The sequence below is a fragment of the Echiichthys vipera genome (assembly GCF_963691815.1).
Source record: "Echiichthys vipera genome assembly, chromosome: 22".
NCBI classification, from domain to species: Eukaryota; Metazoa; Chordata; class Actinopteri; order Perciformes; family Trachinidae; genus Echiichthys; species Echiichthys vipera.
The window spans coordinates 5994212-6010634 of NC_139847.1; the positions used below are offsets into that span (position 1 = coordinate 5994212).

Sequence of the window (16423 nt, forward strand, 5' to 3'; positions counted from 1 at the left end):
TAGAAACATCAATATGCTAACTGTCTTGTAATATCACTAGTTGCCTTGGATTTTAAGTTTATGCACAACTTACTCTTCAGGTTCATCATTCTGGTTGGCCTCGTTCCACTGATCCCAGCCTAACACACAGCAAAGAAACAATCGTAACTACAGGTTATGGTGTTTAAATAGTTAAGCTGGATCACCAACAGAGCAATTACAATATCAAGCCTACCATCTACTGTCTTCCACCACGCTAAAAGGCCTTCCTCCTCCTGTAAGTGAACAATTTAAGACTCACTGGAATAATCGTGCATGTACAGGGTAAGTTAAAACACAAACAAGCATTATATTGTGTAATATTCTATGTAAGACCAAAAAACTAAATAAGCTTACATCCAGAGGGTCCACGATTATTCCTTCACTGGTTACTACGGCCATCTCTAGTGTCTGAACCTCCACTATTTCCTAAAACAGAAAAATACAACACACTGAACAATTTCAATCCAAAGATATGCAGATGTTAAATGGTACCAATTACACACATTCGTAAAATCCTGTTTTGCCGCCATATCATGGAGGAAGAAGGCAAGGTAAAAGGTTTCAATCTCAGTAATGATAAATGGTTGCCACTAGGCCTTAACCTAAAGAAACAACCCATGCAATAAATAATTATTAATGAAAAACTGTTAAGATGAAAAGTATTTTTTGCTGAAAAGTATGTATTAAGTCTTAAGTATAAATATATTCACTATACATTATAATGTATTAAACAATACTATTCACGCAAACATGTAGATGTATTTTAATATTGTAGCTGGCTGCAGTGGAGCTAATTATAAACAGTTAAATGAGTCATAGAAAATAGTCTGTCTAATCATCTAAAGAATTTTTATGACATATTTTGAGTTTTTCAACATACTACTGTAAACTTTGACTTTTTTTTATTATTATTATTTTTTGGACACACTTTTCTATGACCTTTTTTTCAAGAAACTATGCCATGACTTTTTTTACTACATATTTTCCATTTCAAAATGTTGAAAAAATTAAAATATAATATGTTCAAAAAATGCTTAAATCAGTCATAGGATAGCCTGTCTAAAACAGTCATGGCATAACCTTTTGAAAAAACACATTAAGTCATAGAAAAGTGTGTCCGAAAAGAAGCCATGGAAAAAAAGTCATAGTATAATATGTCAGAAAAAGTAAAACGTCAAGAAACGTCAAAATATACTATGTCCAAAAAATGTTTAAATCAATCAAATGACGTGTTCGTGTATAAGAGTCATAGCATAGCTTGTTGAAAAAGTAAAAAAAAAGAAAGAAAACATTATATATATATATTATATATTATTTGACATGTTATATTTTGACTGTTTTAAACAGTCAACAGTTTGTTGAGAAAAAGTCAAGAAAAGTCATAGTATAGTGGTCGTAGTACTGTAGTAAAATTCCATTAAAAAGTCATTGAATAGTGCGTTAGAAGTAGCTGTAAAAAGTCATATACAGCATTTTGATAAAAATCATAGTATGATAAAAGATGTCCAAAAGTAGTTTGTTGAAAACAATAAATAAATCATACAATATAAAGTATAAAATGTCAGAAAAGTAGTGTTGAAAGACTAAGCAGTAGCCATAAAAAGTCATAAAATAAGCTCTAGTAGAGTAGACTACTGCATAAAGCGTGCAAAGATTCTTGTTATTGGAACCGTGTCTTACGCCACACAATGCCAACGCATGGAGATCTTGTTTGTTTGACTTTCCCCATCAAGCGCAACACTGGTTGTTGTGCCACTGTTGACACTAACTACATGTAGTTAAACTTAGACTACAGCGGACATGTCAGAAGGGCTACAGCAAACCTACAGTACGGTATGTTCCGACACACGTGCGATGTGTCTTTCCTGTTCCTCTTAAAAAAAATCAAATCAGGCCAAGTTGAAAATGTTGGTGCGTCATTGAAGCTCACAGTTGCCACGGGAGATGGCACTTGAACTCGTGCCAACAGGAAACGAAGAGAGATGTGGGAAGGAGTTTACCTGAAACGCCACAGCTCTAGTGCGTGATGGCGAGGTTAAAACGGGTCAAATCCATTCGGAGAGACATCGTCGTGGGACCAAATTTAATTTGAAACGCACTTTAAACAAAATATATTCAAACAAAAAAGGGACAAAGGGCCGTATAACATAGGCAAATAAAGGCTATCCTTTAACAACACACCCTTTATAAAAATATTACGCTGCCTGGTTTGGTGAAGGCGTATGTATGCTAAGCTGTATGGGTTTATTTACATAGTTTCGCAGGGCAACTGTGCAAACCGATTTGCATGCGTGTATCTGTCTGACAGGCACCAACTATAGTTTGCACGGAGGGTCAAACGGCGATAATCCTCAGGGGGCCTGCCAGTTTGGGAGTTGTCTCTGGTCTGGCGGTGGGGGTCGGGGGGTGCTGTCCCGTGGACAGTTACGGCCCAGGCGACTAGAGGGCTCTGCACCTTGGTGCGGAGGCTCCTGTCTGCCTGGGTTGGGGTGGTCTCTGTGGCGGTGCTCTCTGTGACCTTGGACTGGGATCTCTCCCAGTGTGGTTGGCCCCCCAAAGGTAGCTACCTCTAGACTCCTCTGTACCTCAGGTCTCGCTGCCCGGCCATGTCTCTGTAGTGACAGCTAGTGTTTGTGTAGGTGTGAGTGTGTGTGTGTGTCTGTGTGTCAGCGTGGCTGTGTGTGTGTTTGTGTGAATGTGTGAATGAACGTATATACAGTGTGTGTCTCTGTGCATGTCTGTGGGAGGGTTGGGTTCTTTTAACTTTCTTCTCCTGGTTTTATTTGATGTTTCTCTTTGTCTGTACATCCTCTATGAGGCACTTTGCGATACTTTCCTGTATGAAAAGCGCCGTATAAATAAAGGTTGATTTGATTTGATTTGTAAAAAGCAGCTCAGGTGTAGGCATTAGTCTTCTTTTTTGTGATAGATTTATGACTGCACTCGCGCTGTGTAATGTGTCTATTTTTAGGTCGTATTTAATGTCATCCTTTGAAAATCGTCCCCTTTGTTAAACCTTAAGGAAAGCACTGGATTGCGTGTTTGAAAGGTGTGAAGAGCTGCCGCGCCTACTCACCTGGGGCAACGCTCGAGAGTCAGATGAGCCCTGTGGAGCAAAAACAAATCAATTCATTTATAAAAAAGCAAGATTAAAATAAACTTTAAATATAGATTACACAACTTCACTATGGCGTGGTTCACTTTTACTGCAGCGAACAGCATTTGTGTAACTTAAAAGGAAATATTAAAAACATTTTGGAGTGGACCCTCCATTTAGCAGGATAATTCAGTTTTATTTATAGTACCAAATCATAACAAAAGTTATCTCAGAACACTTTACAGAGTAGGTAAAGACCACACTCTATGACTTATTTATGATTTACATGGACCCAACAATTCCCCCGTAGAGTACGGTGGAGACGACAACCTTCCCTATAACAGACAGGAACATCAGACAGACCCAGCTCTGTGGAGGACGGACACACGGACGTTTGATCACACATACCTTTGTTCCCGACCCAAACAACGAATTGGGCAAAATCCTCTTTATTCTGAAGGTCTAGAGAGGAAAGAAAGAGCACAGATAAAGGAATTAATAGAGATAGGATTCACCTTCGTGGCGGTGGTCGAAGATGAAGAAGCAGTTTTAAACGACTACGGTTAAATTGACTTAATTCTAATGGCACCGTCCCTCATTTACGTACCATAGTTCTTCTTTTCGGTGCCTCCGTCGGCTGGCTTTTCACTTCGCAGGTGAAGTCGGCATCGGTATACCAAATAGACTGTGGAGAAGTTGACGTATCAGCTCTTTAACTTAAGGAACAAGATCCCTATAAGTGTTTATATATGGCTAAAAACTGATGCTTTATGCACTGATCCTGTTTGCTAACAGCTATATGAAGTGCCATTCTCCACAACTGTACGGGTAAAAGATTTATTGCATGTTTAATCGACAAGCTCACCGCAGAGAGCCTTTTATTATGCATTAAACAAACTTCAGAGAGTAGATACTTAGCTTTAATGAGATTATTTTAGATCTTCATTTGTCTTTTTATTTATGGCTGTCTGCCTCCTGTCAGACAATGATAAACAACCTCAATGAAAAACAAACTGTCATTGTTCTCTTGCGGCGAGTCCGCAGGTCACATTCTCTCTTGACAGTTGCTTTGGGTTTTTCTGGCTAGACGGCATATTTCCACTGTTGCTTCAGAGCGTGATCGGATCATGTTCGGCAATAAACACGCAGAAAAAAAAACCAACACAATGGTCAAATAATCTCCCTGGTGATAGCTCTCGGAGATATACCAGCTTATCCGGATTCATTTAAGAAACTAGGGGGGGAAAGTCCGCAGAGAGCATTTAAACTACATCATTCGAGACGGTAAAGAGGTGTCTTACATGTCTCTCTATGGTGCTGTCATCCACACTATCGGAGCTGGAGGAGTGCTCGCTGTGAATAGCTCGGGATTCCTGAAAATAACAAATGGATTGGAGAAAAAGGCAAAAGCAGTATTGCAAACTCATGGCTCTGATAAAGTGGACACATGAACACTAGATGAGGACTTAAGATAGCTACGGTCAAAGTGACACAGCCAAAAAAATGGATTCAGGAATGTACATCAGAGCGATCTGTGACCCCGACGCGTTCGGGTCACCTCTGACAAATTGTTTTTTACTTCCTCTATTCCTTCCCATAAACGCTGTGACCGGTTCCCCGTACCTGCGTCTTGACTGAAGGAACCGCAGAGTCCGTGTGACATTCCTCCTGCGTCTGCATCACAGCGAAACACAGCGGGTGAAACGTTTGTCGTGTGGAAACTAAGCACAACATGGACTATATGTAATACTGCACACTAGGTATTCATGAGTAAAGATCTCCCAAAGCTGGTAATCTCCTGTAAGTCTGGTTTTTCTAAGTCTACTTAACATTGAGTCTTAAATTGACAAAGTTGGGTGAGGTTAGCTTTGTGTACAGTACCTGCGTGTGAGACCTAAAGGGGTTTACTTTCTGCAGCATCCCTTTAAACACACCAGGACTCTAAAAGAGAGAAATGACACAAACACAGAAAGAGGCAGTGAGAGGACACTTATTGATCACAGTTCTGGACTAATTGAAGTACAGGAAAAGTACATTATCTGTCCATATACACTCAGCTGCCACTTTATTAGGTACACCTGTCCAACTGCTTGTTTACGCAAATTTCTAAGCAGCCAATCACACGGCAGCAACTCAATACATTTAGGTATGTAGACATCAAAGAAACCCATTCAAAATGAGACACGCCAATGACATTTAGCACTACAAAAATGTATAACGTCATAAAACCTATGGCACACAATAGAAGGGAAAGTAGTCATTCTAGATACATAGTCAACTACACCATAATTTCTGAGACACACTGAGACATGGTGTCCTTAAAAAGTCATGCCTTCCTATTAAAGTCAAAAGTATCAAGGAGGCCGTCTGAATTGAAGCAGTTTCAAGTAAGTTATACAGTTCTGCAGTTCAAAGCGAGCATCACAACGGTGAAGAAAGGTGATTGAAGTGACTTTGAACGTGGCGTGGTTGTTGGTGCCGGACGGGCTGCTCTGAGTATAACCATCTCTAGGGTTTCACGCAGATTCGCATCATGGACGTGCAGACGACAAATTTGCGGCAACTGCGTGATGCCGTCATGGCAATATGGACCAAACTCTGAGAGGTATGGTTCCAGTACCTCGTTGAATCTATGCCACGGAGGATTAAAGCAGTTCCATAAGGCAAAAGGGGGTCCAACCTGGTCCTAGTGAGGTGTACCTAATAAAGTGGCCGGGGAGGGTGGATCGAAGGTGAAAACAGGAGAATTACAGGAGGGTCCTATGGTTTTACAGCTTAATACTTAAATTAAAGATTTCTTTCTTTGCCACACAGCACAACGCCTGAGTTGGCATTAGTATGTTTATTCTGGATCACTGAACTAAAAAATGGCTCCAAGAACAAGTCGTTATCTTGTCGAACCGACTGCCAGGTGAGAAACATACGGAAGCCCTGAAGGGCAAGTGTTTGTAATAATAAATCAATGAAACCAAAACAAACAATAGAAATCAGATATTGAAATAAAAAACACACATGGATCAAAGCAGAAGTCTTACAATAATAAAGCAGCACAATCTCGTGTTCTTTCAGCAATGTAACGCAAGTAACCTCCGCGTTTCACCAACTATATTTCTCCGTCCTGTTCTCGGAAATAGAGCATCTTTAAACATCAGTGTTGTCACTTACGGAAGAATCAATCTTTGTAAAAAAAACAAAAACAAGACAGACATCTCTATGATCTATATCAAGTACAAAAATTTCTCGACTCTAGTTTGAAACCTGCCTTCACATGCAACCCTGTGTTTGCTACGGAAGCCCTGGAAGGAAATGTGACAAATACCCTTTTTTTCCAGCCACTTTTGGCCGAAACCTAAGTTTATCACATATGTACGAGTTAGCGCGGTATCTCCTGAAGATGCAGTGTTGCACGTCCAGTCTCAGTTGAGCCAAACAATGTGGGAGGGGATTAGTTTCACACTTTCTGAGAAAAACAAAGTGCTTGACCTGAGAATCAAGGTATCTGAACATGTCCGCTCAGAGCCGACATTTTGGTGAAAGTTGTGCTAGCACCTACGCCTGATTTGTTGCTATAGTGCCACCATCAGGACTATCAGCCCACAAATCCAGTCGAGGTGGTTTGACATAGCACGGGACCTGTGGTCAGGGCTCGTCCACCTTTTCCAAGGTCAAATTCAAGCACTTTCAAGCTCCATTTTCAAGCTTTTCCAGAACCTTACAGCTGTGGTAGATTACATTTTTCTACAAAAGTATCTCATCTTCAACCTCTTATCAGGGGTTGGGTCAGGGGGGCAGCATCTTTAGCAGGGGACCCCAAACTTCCCTTTCCTGGGCCACATTAACCAGCTCTAACTGGGGGATCCTGAGGCGTTCCCAGGCCAGTGTGGAGATCTAATCTCTCCACCTGGTCCTGGGTCTTCCCCGAGGCCTCCTCCCAGCTGGACGTGCCTGGAACACCTCCCTAGGGAGGCGCCCAGGGTTCATCCTCACTAGATGATCATGAACCACCTCAACTGGCTCCTTTCAACGCAAAGGAGCAGCGGCTCTACTCCGAGTTCCTCACGGATGCTGAACTTCTCCCCCTCTCTCTAAGGGAGACTCCAGCCCCCCTCCTATTGAAAATGATTTAACTTTTTTTTTTAAATCACATTAAAAGATGTTATTATGCTATACACAACTAAAATTGTGTTATGTAAAATTAAATTAAATGGCTATTTACGGTGAAATAAATGCGGATACAATTTCAGTCATTTTCAAGTACTTTCTCCAAAATCCAAGCACTTTTCACACCTTGAAAACAACATTAAAATTCAAGCATTTTCAACGATTTCAATCACCTGTGGGAACCCTGTGTGACCCCAATGTTTAGTTTATGTAAATGCAAGGCAGATCAGGAGGAAGGAGACAGAAAAACTCAAAGATTGGATCTTTCTGAAGACCCTGGAATCGTTGTATTTGGCGCCACCTGGTGGTAGCAGCAAATTTAACGGATACTTTCTGGCTCTCTCTCTGTGTGCCGTTATAAATTTGGGATTGTTTTTAGAAGCAGGCACAGATAGAAAGAGCACACACACATTATTTTGCTTCACACACACACACACACACACACGATAGGCTTTCTGGGGTCTGCTTGATGCACAAATCTACCTGCTTCTCTGGCACGGCGTTATCGTCTGCCACGTTTCCACGGCTGGTGGGGAGGTGGTCGTGTAGAGGCTGGATACCCTGCAAAGACCAGACACAAGGCAGACAGAGAAAACAAGCAGAGGATGTGAAAAAGTAAGCAAACACAGTGGAGAAGAAGAGTTTCCTCTCCCCCAAACATCCATTTAGCGTCATCGTCGGCGTTAACTGGATGTTTTATTTCTGTCCTGTTTGTTTCCTTTAAGAATCTTTATCATCATTATTATTACCATCTCCTTTTAAAATGATAATAATACATTCTTGTATGATTGTACAATGTCCTAAATGTTTTGTTTTAATGTTTATGTCTAATCATTTTGATCCTATATGCTATTTTATGTTATACAATATAACTGTGTTTTAATGTCTTGAAGCACATTGCGTTCACGCTTGTCGCATGAAATGTGCTATATAAATAAATAACATGAAATAAATAACCGGTACCTTCGGCTCCGAGGATCGAGGGTTGACTTTCTGCTTCATCCCTGTGATCATCCATGGACTCTACATTAGGAATATATCAACAAACAACAAAATCAAGTGAACAAGCTGCACATTTGCAGGTTAGTATGACCCTTAAGCCCACATCTGTGTACCGCAGAGCAGAACATGTTTACCAGTGTGTCTTGAGGTTCTTCTGCGGTCTCCTGTGGTTCTGCAGAATCATTTTGAGGCTCGCTCTTGGGCACCTGCAGCGGAGACGACCGGACAGAGGAGGGGAAGGAACGAGCGGAATGAACAGTACAACATTACTGCCGTGTGAGCGTTCAATTCTTTCATGGTAAGTTTTATGTTTCCTTCTAAAATGGTGTGCGAGGAGATACCGGTGTGGAAGACTTGAAGGGGTTGACTTTCTGCATCACGCCTTTAAACCCCCCGGGGTTCTGAAACACAACCATACGGGGTCACCCTGTGCTCCAGAAGTAACACTCATCAGCATAGACACAACATCGAAAGAGCTTAGAACAAGAGGGACGTTGTTGTACTACTCCATCTTTTTATTCCCAATTATTTTACTTTTACAGAATCTCATCTCATCTTCAGCCTCTTATCCGGGGTCGGGGGCGCGGGGGCAGCAGCTTTAGCAGGGGACCCCAAACTTCCCTTTCCCGGGCCACATTAACCAGCTCTAAGTGGGGGATCCTGAGGCGTTCCCAGGCCAGTGTGGAGATCTAATCCCTCCACCTGGTCCTGGGTCTTCCCCGAGGCCTCCTCCCAGCTGGATGTGCCTGGAACACCTCCCTAGGGAGGCGCCCAGGGTTCATCCTTACTAGATGATCCTGAACCACCATAATGTAGAAGCTAAAAGGTCCCATATTATTTAAAAAAGTGAGATTTCCATGTTTGTTTTAGGGCCATTGTAGGGCGGGGGGAAAATCTCAGAAATCTGCTGCTTTTTTCTCGTAGATTTGCCACTTTAATCTCAGAGAATATCCAAGTTTTCCCCGTAGATTTATGGCTTTAATTGTAGATTCTGAGGGTTTTTTTTCTCAAAATACTGCAGCCCTTTCTCAGGTCTGTAATTACATTTTTTCAAACAATACTTTGTATTTTTGGACTATAAAGGAGACCCGGAAATACTGACCGATCCGAGCGGATTGGGGTTTTTCATGGGGGGGTGGGGGTGGGGGTGGGGGGGATTTAAAGAGAGAAATAATGTGTGTTTAAACCTGTGAATGTTCTCATGTGTCCAGGTCGTCGTTCTCCCCAAGGCAGTTTCAGTCAAAAGCAACTGGACTTGGTTGTTTGTCTAGGAAGACGTTTCACCTCTCATCCAAGAGGCTTCATCAGTTCATGTACGCACCTGATCAGGCTGGGACTGGTCCAACTAACTGGTGTTTCCACAGGTGAAGAGGTGAAACGCCTTCCTAGACAAATAACCAAGCCCAGTTGCTTTTGACTGAAATTGCTTTGTGTGTTTAACTATTAAAAGCATGTTAGCATGCTCTAATAGAAACCCAAAATACACGCACGAACCAGGATTTCTTTTATTTAAAATCTGAATTTTTTTCCTGCCACTTTAATTATGAAATGTTCCCCTTGTCAGAAATGTCCTTTAGTTCAAATTCAAGAAACTTGGCGATACAGAGCAGCTGTTTTGTTTTTTTAAGGGAAGCCTAAGTACATGACGCCGACTCTGGAGAAGGGAAATGATCATCTTTCACCCACCTGCTGAGAGTCTGAAACCTTCCCCTGGTCCAGTGACTCTGAAGGTGCAGCGTTAGAGACCTGCGTGAGGGGGAAAGAACCACTGAGTTGCCGCCTTATTGTCTTAGACAGAACATCCATTACCATCGTTACCGTAACACCTGTAACATGCGCACGGTGTTGTGGTTACCTGGGAGGTAGACTTGAATGGGTTGACCTTCTGCATGACCCCTCTGAACACACCAGGGGTCTGAAACATTTTAGAAGTGGATGCATTCAATACCTCGTAGCTGTATCACAATGAATTTACAGCTGGGACACTGAACGATAACTTATGATGAAGCAGGTGTCAGTCATAGATGGAGGAGTTAGTTAATTAGTCAGTAAACACTTTAAAACAATGAGAAATTAACTTTTAACCGCCCTGAAACCAGTTTAAACCTTCCTGATGTCAATGCTGGTCTCAATTCAAATGCTGCTACACGTTTAACACTGTTAACACTTATTGCTCCTTCTCACTTATTTAGTTTGTACTTATTTTATTTCAATCTGCTGCTAAACTGCACGCTGCGTATTGTTGTATATTGTATAAACCTACGTTTCACCACAATGTCTGTTGCACTGTTGTCACACTTAGTTAATTGTTTGATTTATTTGATGTTAGCTTTATTTTGATTTGATTTATGTTTTTATGCTTATTGTCACTCTGACTCTTTCCCATGTTTGAGTTGAAACTGTTGCACATAGTTTCCCTTGCTATAAATAAAGCTTCCTGAATCTTGAATTGTAAAATTGCTGCATTTCTATGTTACAGTTGTTAGAATCCAAAGTGATTAGTGGCATAAACAAAACACACTAGAAATTATCAAATTGTAAATTAGCTCCCAATTTTTTATTTAACGTGTTAAATATTAATTCGCTTATTCGTGGAACAAACGTTCAAATTTTACGTATAGTGCCAAATCATAACAAAAGTTAATCACAAGACACTTTATGTAAAGAGTAGGTCTAGACCACACTGACTTATTTATGATTCACAACGATTCCCCCATGAGCAACTGCATATAACTGCATACAGTCTGTTGGTCCGTGCACAAAACTAATAGCAATGTTTGTTTTCTCAGTCTACATGCACGTCTGCGTCCGCCCTCCTCCGGGCCACATGGGGCGGTGAAGCCCCTGAAGCTGTTTGCCAAATGCAAAAAAAAAAAAACACACTAGAAGAACAACTTTTTGAGCTCTTTATCTGTTTAGTGAGCTAAACTGTTAAACTAACGCAAGCATGAACTCAGTTTATGACCAGAGATGTCACAATATGACATTTGGTCCTGGGCATAAAACATGGCAGCCTATTTGAAACTACGTGAAAACAGAGGGTTCTGCACATACTCATAGAACTGGAGTTACATCCAGGTAACTACGAAGATTCAGGAAGTAAACACAGCGACACCTTTTGACCATAGACTGCGTAAAAAAAATGAACCTAGCCTCTACGTCGAGGTCCGTTCTCTCAACTTGATCCAATCGTCCTCGCCTACGGGAGTCGCCATCTTGTCAGACTTTGACTCCGCCTCATTTCCTCTTACCAAAAAAGGGCATGTATGTGACGTTGGGGGGGAGGGAGGTACGTCCATCTGGCTGACGTATACCTCCGAGGAGAAGTGAGGGCCAGCGGCCAGCTGTCACTCAAGAGGCCACGCCCCTAATTATTCATAAACTTGAACCTCCAATAAAATAAAAACTAGTCTGGTACAAAACAATTCACCCCCCTCAGTGTTGTCATGGAGATATGACCTAAACATACAGACTATAATGTTTTTTTGTCCCAGGCCTTAAACAGGTTTAATGATGCTGTGAAAACGGTCTGTTTAACATGGGGGTCAATGAGAAACTGCTCTGTTATGAAACATGCCCCTAGTGGACACCCAGAGAACTGCAGTTTTGGGCACTTCCTGATTGGTTTAAACAGGAAGTCGCTGTGGTGGGGGCTTGGTTGTGAACTACTCCTTCACTAGCTTTCCCAAGTTATGTTTTAGCATAACAGGGGAGGACGATTAGCTCAAAGATGTGTTCGACCCCTTGCAGTCACTTTTAGACATCTCACTTTGCAAACTGAACATCCATCTTCTACAACGACTCCCTGCTCATTATTCCAACCATCCAAAACGCTCCACACTGCCCATTTGAGATGCTTTTTGGCTGGAATATCTTAACTCTTCAGGTGAGTGGCGTGATGACTCATGACAAAACACACCTGCACACACACACGTACACACACACTTCATGTGACTCGCAAAAGGAGATTTCACCGCACACACTAACTTGTCTTGCAAAAATCGTTTTCACAGGGCGACAACGCAGGAATCAAGACCTCATGGATACCATAGCTTCTACAAGTGTAGTTATGAAACTGTGCCATTGTGTAACTGCACTTATGGCAAATCCGCTTAATCGGTTTACGAAGAACGATGGAGCCAAACGTGTAATGTCTTCCAGGGTTCTCAATAACATCTCAGATGAAACGCTTCACCAGCTCTATGTAACTCACATTTGATCATACGTGTTGTAACGTAGTCAAAACACAAAAACTGAATACTCAATATTGACGCACAAATGTTGTCAATAAGGGCCTTTAAATTAAAACATAATGTATATTTGTGTTTTTCTCACCTGTGTGGAGTCTGTTCTCTGCTCTAGTGACTCTGAGGAAGGGGCTTTGCTGAGTGTGGAGGAGGGCTGAATGAAAGAACAAAAGTTGAAAGCACGTCACACTTATTTATTAAAATTACACCAATTGCTGTTCAATGTTGTTTCACCTGGGAGGAAGACTTGAATGGGTTGACCTTGTTCACGACTCCCATCACACCTGCCCACTGATGTTTACGGAAACAGATTAATTATGTAAAACATCAACGCACAGGCAACCAAAACAAAAAAGAAGTCAGAGTTTATCACAAACTATGACGAATGTGTGACCCACCTTGGTCTTTGGGTTAAGCTCGTTGGTAGCGTCACTGTTGGGGGGCATCTCCATGGGGTCGTCCAGATCCTGGAGGTGAACGCAAGGCCTCGATTAATGGAACAAACGCATGTAAACAAACTAAACACCTCAATCATCTTCATGCCTCTCCATACCTCCTTGCTGGGTCTCGGTGGGACCACAGGAGTCTGGGCCGTTGAGCCTTTATCTCTTCTGAACATGTTCACGCTGAAATACATGGTGTTTTTTACATAAACACAGAAATGACACCAAAAAACACTGTTTTAAAAGAGTGTGGTGGGTTTACACCAACACGCCAAATCCCATTCAAATATTTGACAATTTAAGGTTTTAGGGAAAACTAATACACTTGCATAACTCGTTAAGTTCGGGTTGATTGTTTAAGTGAAATGTGAGGTTATACTGACAAAATCGGTTATATCAAATCCACCATATTGTGCATTTGTCAGCAATAATTTCACTTTATTTAAGTTGCACTGCCTGCGAGCGCCCGCCCATAAGCCTGCGTGAAACCCGAGCAAACTAATCATAAAAGTTACTGTGTACTGGTACAAGTGGTGTTTTTGTAATCAAGAATAAGCCGAATTGAACAAATGTGTTCAACTTATGGGTAACAAGTGTCGTTGTCACTTTCTACAACGTGTAACTTCGCAAAAACGTAGCGAACCTTTAAATTGGCGCAATTTTGAACGGAGTCTGGCGCGTGTCGTTGTCGCGCACAAAAGAGCGTCACATGACAGAAACGGCAGCGTACAGAGGAATGTTTGAGAACACGAAACACCGGCGACGACACAATGACCCGAGCGGGGTGCCTACCTCACTGTGGCGACGGGAACCAAACGAAATGGCAATAACACACAAAAGCAGTGCGTCGCAAAGCAACGAGAGGAAAGTCGTCCTTGTGTTCCCCTCCGACGCGCAGAGACGCCAAACCGGTTCGGCTGAAATCGAGGCGGAACTCGGGCGTTGGATTACTGGAGATACTTTTCCTGCTCTGATTTCAGGTGAAGTTTCAGTTTAAAAGGGCGAACAATGGACGTGCGCGGGTGTCAGCGCTCCTCACACCCTAAAAAAAGTTGTGCGGCGGAGGGAAGGGCGCATGTCCGCGTCCTAGTTCACGTCACCTGTGTTACCTGGGCCGGGGGAGGGGGCGTGGCCTCTCTCTCTCTCTCTCTCCTCCGGGAGTGAAATCAAATCCCCCAGGGTTCAGAAATCAAGAAGGTTGATTCAAATAGTGTTATGCACCTGTTTGGGAAAGGTGACCGTGCCCGTTTGCGGATTCATTTTTAGGTGTTTGCTGCTGTGATTTTCAGCTTTTCTTTTTTTTTTTATTCATCTCGTTTTCATTCTTGCAAAGTTTTACATCCGCAAGTGTAAGTGGAACCCATTTATTTGTGTTTTCATGAAAGCACTGGAGGTGTATTTTAAGTTATTTTCCTCTGCAAATAACAAAGGAAGCAATCAAATCCCAGTTCATCTCCTGGGCACTGCCGAGGTGCTGTTGAGCAAGGCACCGAACCCCCAAATTGCTCAGGGCGCTGGTCAATTGGCAGCCCCCTCGCTCTAACATCTCTCCATTAATTGCATGTTTATAGATCCTGTTTGTGCATGTGTGTGTATTTCGGGCCTGTGTGTGTGTGTGTGTGTGTGTGTGTGTGTGTGTGTGTGTGTGTGTGTGTGTGTGTGTGTGTGTGTGTGTGTGTGTGTGTGTGTGTGTGTGTGTGTGTGTGTGTGTGTGTGTGTGTGTGTGTGTGTGTGTGTGTGTGTGTGTGTGTGTGTAACATGAATAATAGAGTGAAAAAATCGAATTTCCCGTTGCGGGATTAATAAAGTAATTCTTCTTATTATTAATATCTTTAATGCAGTTTAATTTTCATCGCTCATGTCAATGTCATGGTGTATCTCACTTTCCCCCCTTTTTTATTTAAAAAACTCATCTTCCTTATTTTTTTTATCTCTATTTATGCTTATATTGTTTTTGTTGTTAGGTCTATTTGTCATCCAGTTGTTATTGTGATGCTCATCACATGGTTTGATGCACTTTAAGTGTATTGTGTAAATCAATAATTAAGTCAAAGACAGGAATTCAAACCTGATAAGATTATAAATAAGATAAAGATAAGATACATGTCAGTATGTATTCAGTGGTAGTGGTAATAATACTAAATTATTACTAAAATAACAATTGTATGGGATCTTTCACACGAGACATGCAGCATAAAGTGCTTTACAATAGTTACTTTTCATGACAAAATGCAGTCAATGGAAAATAAAACAGGATGGAAGCAATGAGTCATTAAATGTCATAATTAAATATCCAGTTGCTTATATTATTCTCATTATTACAGCTTTATTTGCTTCCTTAAAGTATGTAGCTCTCTGAATAGTTCAAATTTCAGAGTGAAAAGTATGAAACTAAGGTGTGTTTGTTTACTTTGAAGTGTCGTAAACAAGACTTTTCGGCTCAAAAAAACAAACGCAAACACACACGAGGCGCAAAGGCCGGGAGCGTCACCAGAGGCCAGAACAAACAAACAAGACACACTGGCAAACAGTCTTTATTCAAAGATCCAGCGTTACACAGAAATATTAAAACAGAATTTATTGCACAGTATATTCTGTTCGGGTTAAAATAAAACAGGAAGTCAAATAAAATATACTTCATGGATGCCACATGGTCGAGATCAGGAGCGCATCCCTGTGCTGAGAGGAAACATGCAGAGGTAAAGCATCGCATCTGCATGAAGCAAGAACACGTGCACGCGCAAACTGCAATACATTTTTATGTGCAACCGGTTTACATGGTGGCTTTTATGGTGTAATACTCAACAAACACACCTGCAGCTGCAAAGTGTTGAAGCTTTTGTAACTTATCCAGCAGAAAACAACCTACTTTGAGACTTTTCTGTTATTCCGTCCGCCCCTTGAACCCGCAACCTTTAAAAACAACATTCTTTATGACTCAGGTGTGTTGCTTACAGCTATACATTAGAAATAAATTACATTATATACAACTTTCATTTCATTGTGATTATGTCAACAGTATATCCCCACAACAGTTCCCACAGATCCTTGACAATTTGTGAATTAGAGGGGGGAATCAAAGCTCTTGAAAACAGACATAAATAGGCATGCGTCGCTGAAAGTACTTATGTATTTTGTGAAAGAATAGAAAAATTATTTAAAAAACAGGTTACATTCTGCCGTGTGCATGCGTCGCCATCATCGTTTGACCTTTGAACTCCAGGAAATCGGGCCCGGAGGTTAAGGAAGGCGTCAAACCCTGTTATAAGATGTGAGCAGAAACTTTTTACAAACAAGAACAACTCATTTAAAAGAACATATATATTACAGACTCATCAAGGCAACGCACGCATCACTCTGCACGTCTTTTTTCACTGTAGATTCCCAACTACTAACATTTACTACAGTGGTGTCTGATAGAGATCACTGAAAAGTATCTGCTGACAATTTTA

At 41.5% G+C, this 16423-nt stretch overlaps 1 protein-coding gene across 1 annotated transcript in view; it reads right to left on the bottom strand.

The window, feature by feature from the left end:
- Window positions 1–16423, bottom strand: part of LOC310963932 (uncharacterized protein) — a 35850-nt gene that overhangs the window by 1473 nt on the left and 17954 nt on the right. Inside the window, exons 38-57 of the mRNA XM_083936889.1 lie at window positions 13764–13888; window positions 13082–13154; window positions 12927–12995; window positions 12763–12819; window positions 12617–12682; window positions 10137–10196; window positions 9968–10027; window positions 8623–8682; window positions 8416–8487; window positions 8243–8302; window positions 7763–7840; window positions 5000–5059; window positions 4742–4792; window positions 4420–4491; window positions 3726–3803; window positions 3527–3580; window positions 3098–3127; window positions 376–447; window positions 215–254; window positions 74–119 (exon numbers count right to left, since the gene is read on the bottom strand). Of these exons, the coding sequence (XP_083793015.1) occupies window positions 74–119; window positions 215–254; window positions 376–447; window positions 3098–3127; window positions 3527–3580; window positions 3726–3803; window positions 4420–4491; window positions 4742–4792; window positions 5000–5059; window positions 7763–7840; window positions 8243–8302; window positions 8416–8487; window positions 8623–8682; window positions 9968–10027; window positions 10137–10196; window positions 12617–12682; window positions 12763–12819; window positions 12927–12995; window positions 13082–13154; window positions 13764–13888 (1283 nt within the window). The remainder of the gene's footprint in view (window positions 1–73; window positions 120–214; window positions 255–375; window positions 448–3097; window positions 3128–3526; window positions 3581–3725; window positions 3804–4419; window positions 4492–4741; window positions 4793–4999; window positions 5060–7762; window positions 7841–8242; window positions 8303–8415; window positions 8488–8622; window positions 8683–9967; window positions 10028–10136; window positions 10197–12616; window positions 12683–12762; window positions 12820–12926; window positions 12996–13081; window positions 13155–13763; window positions 13889–16423) is intronic.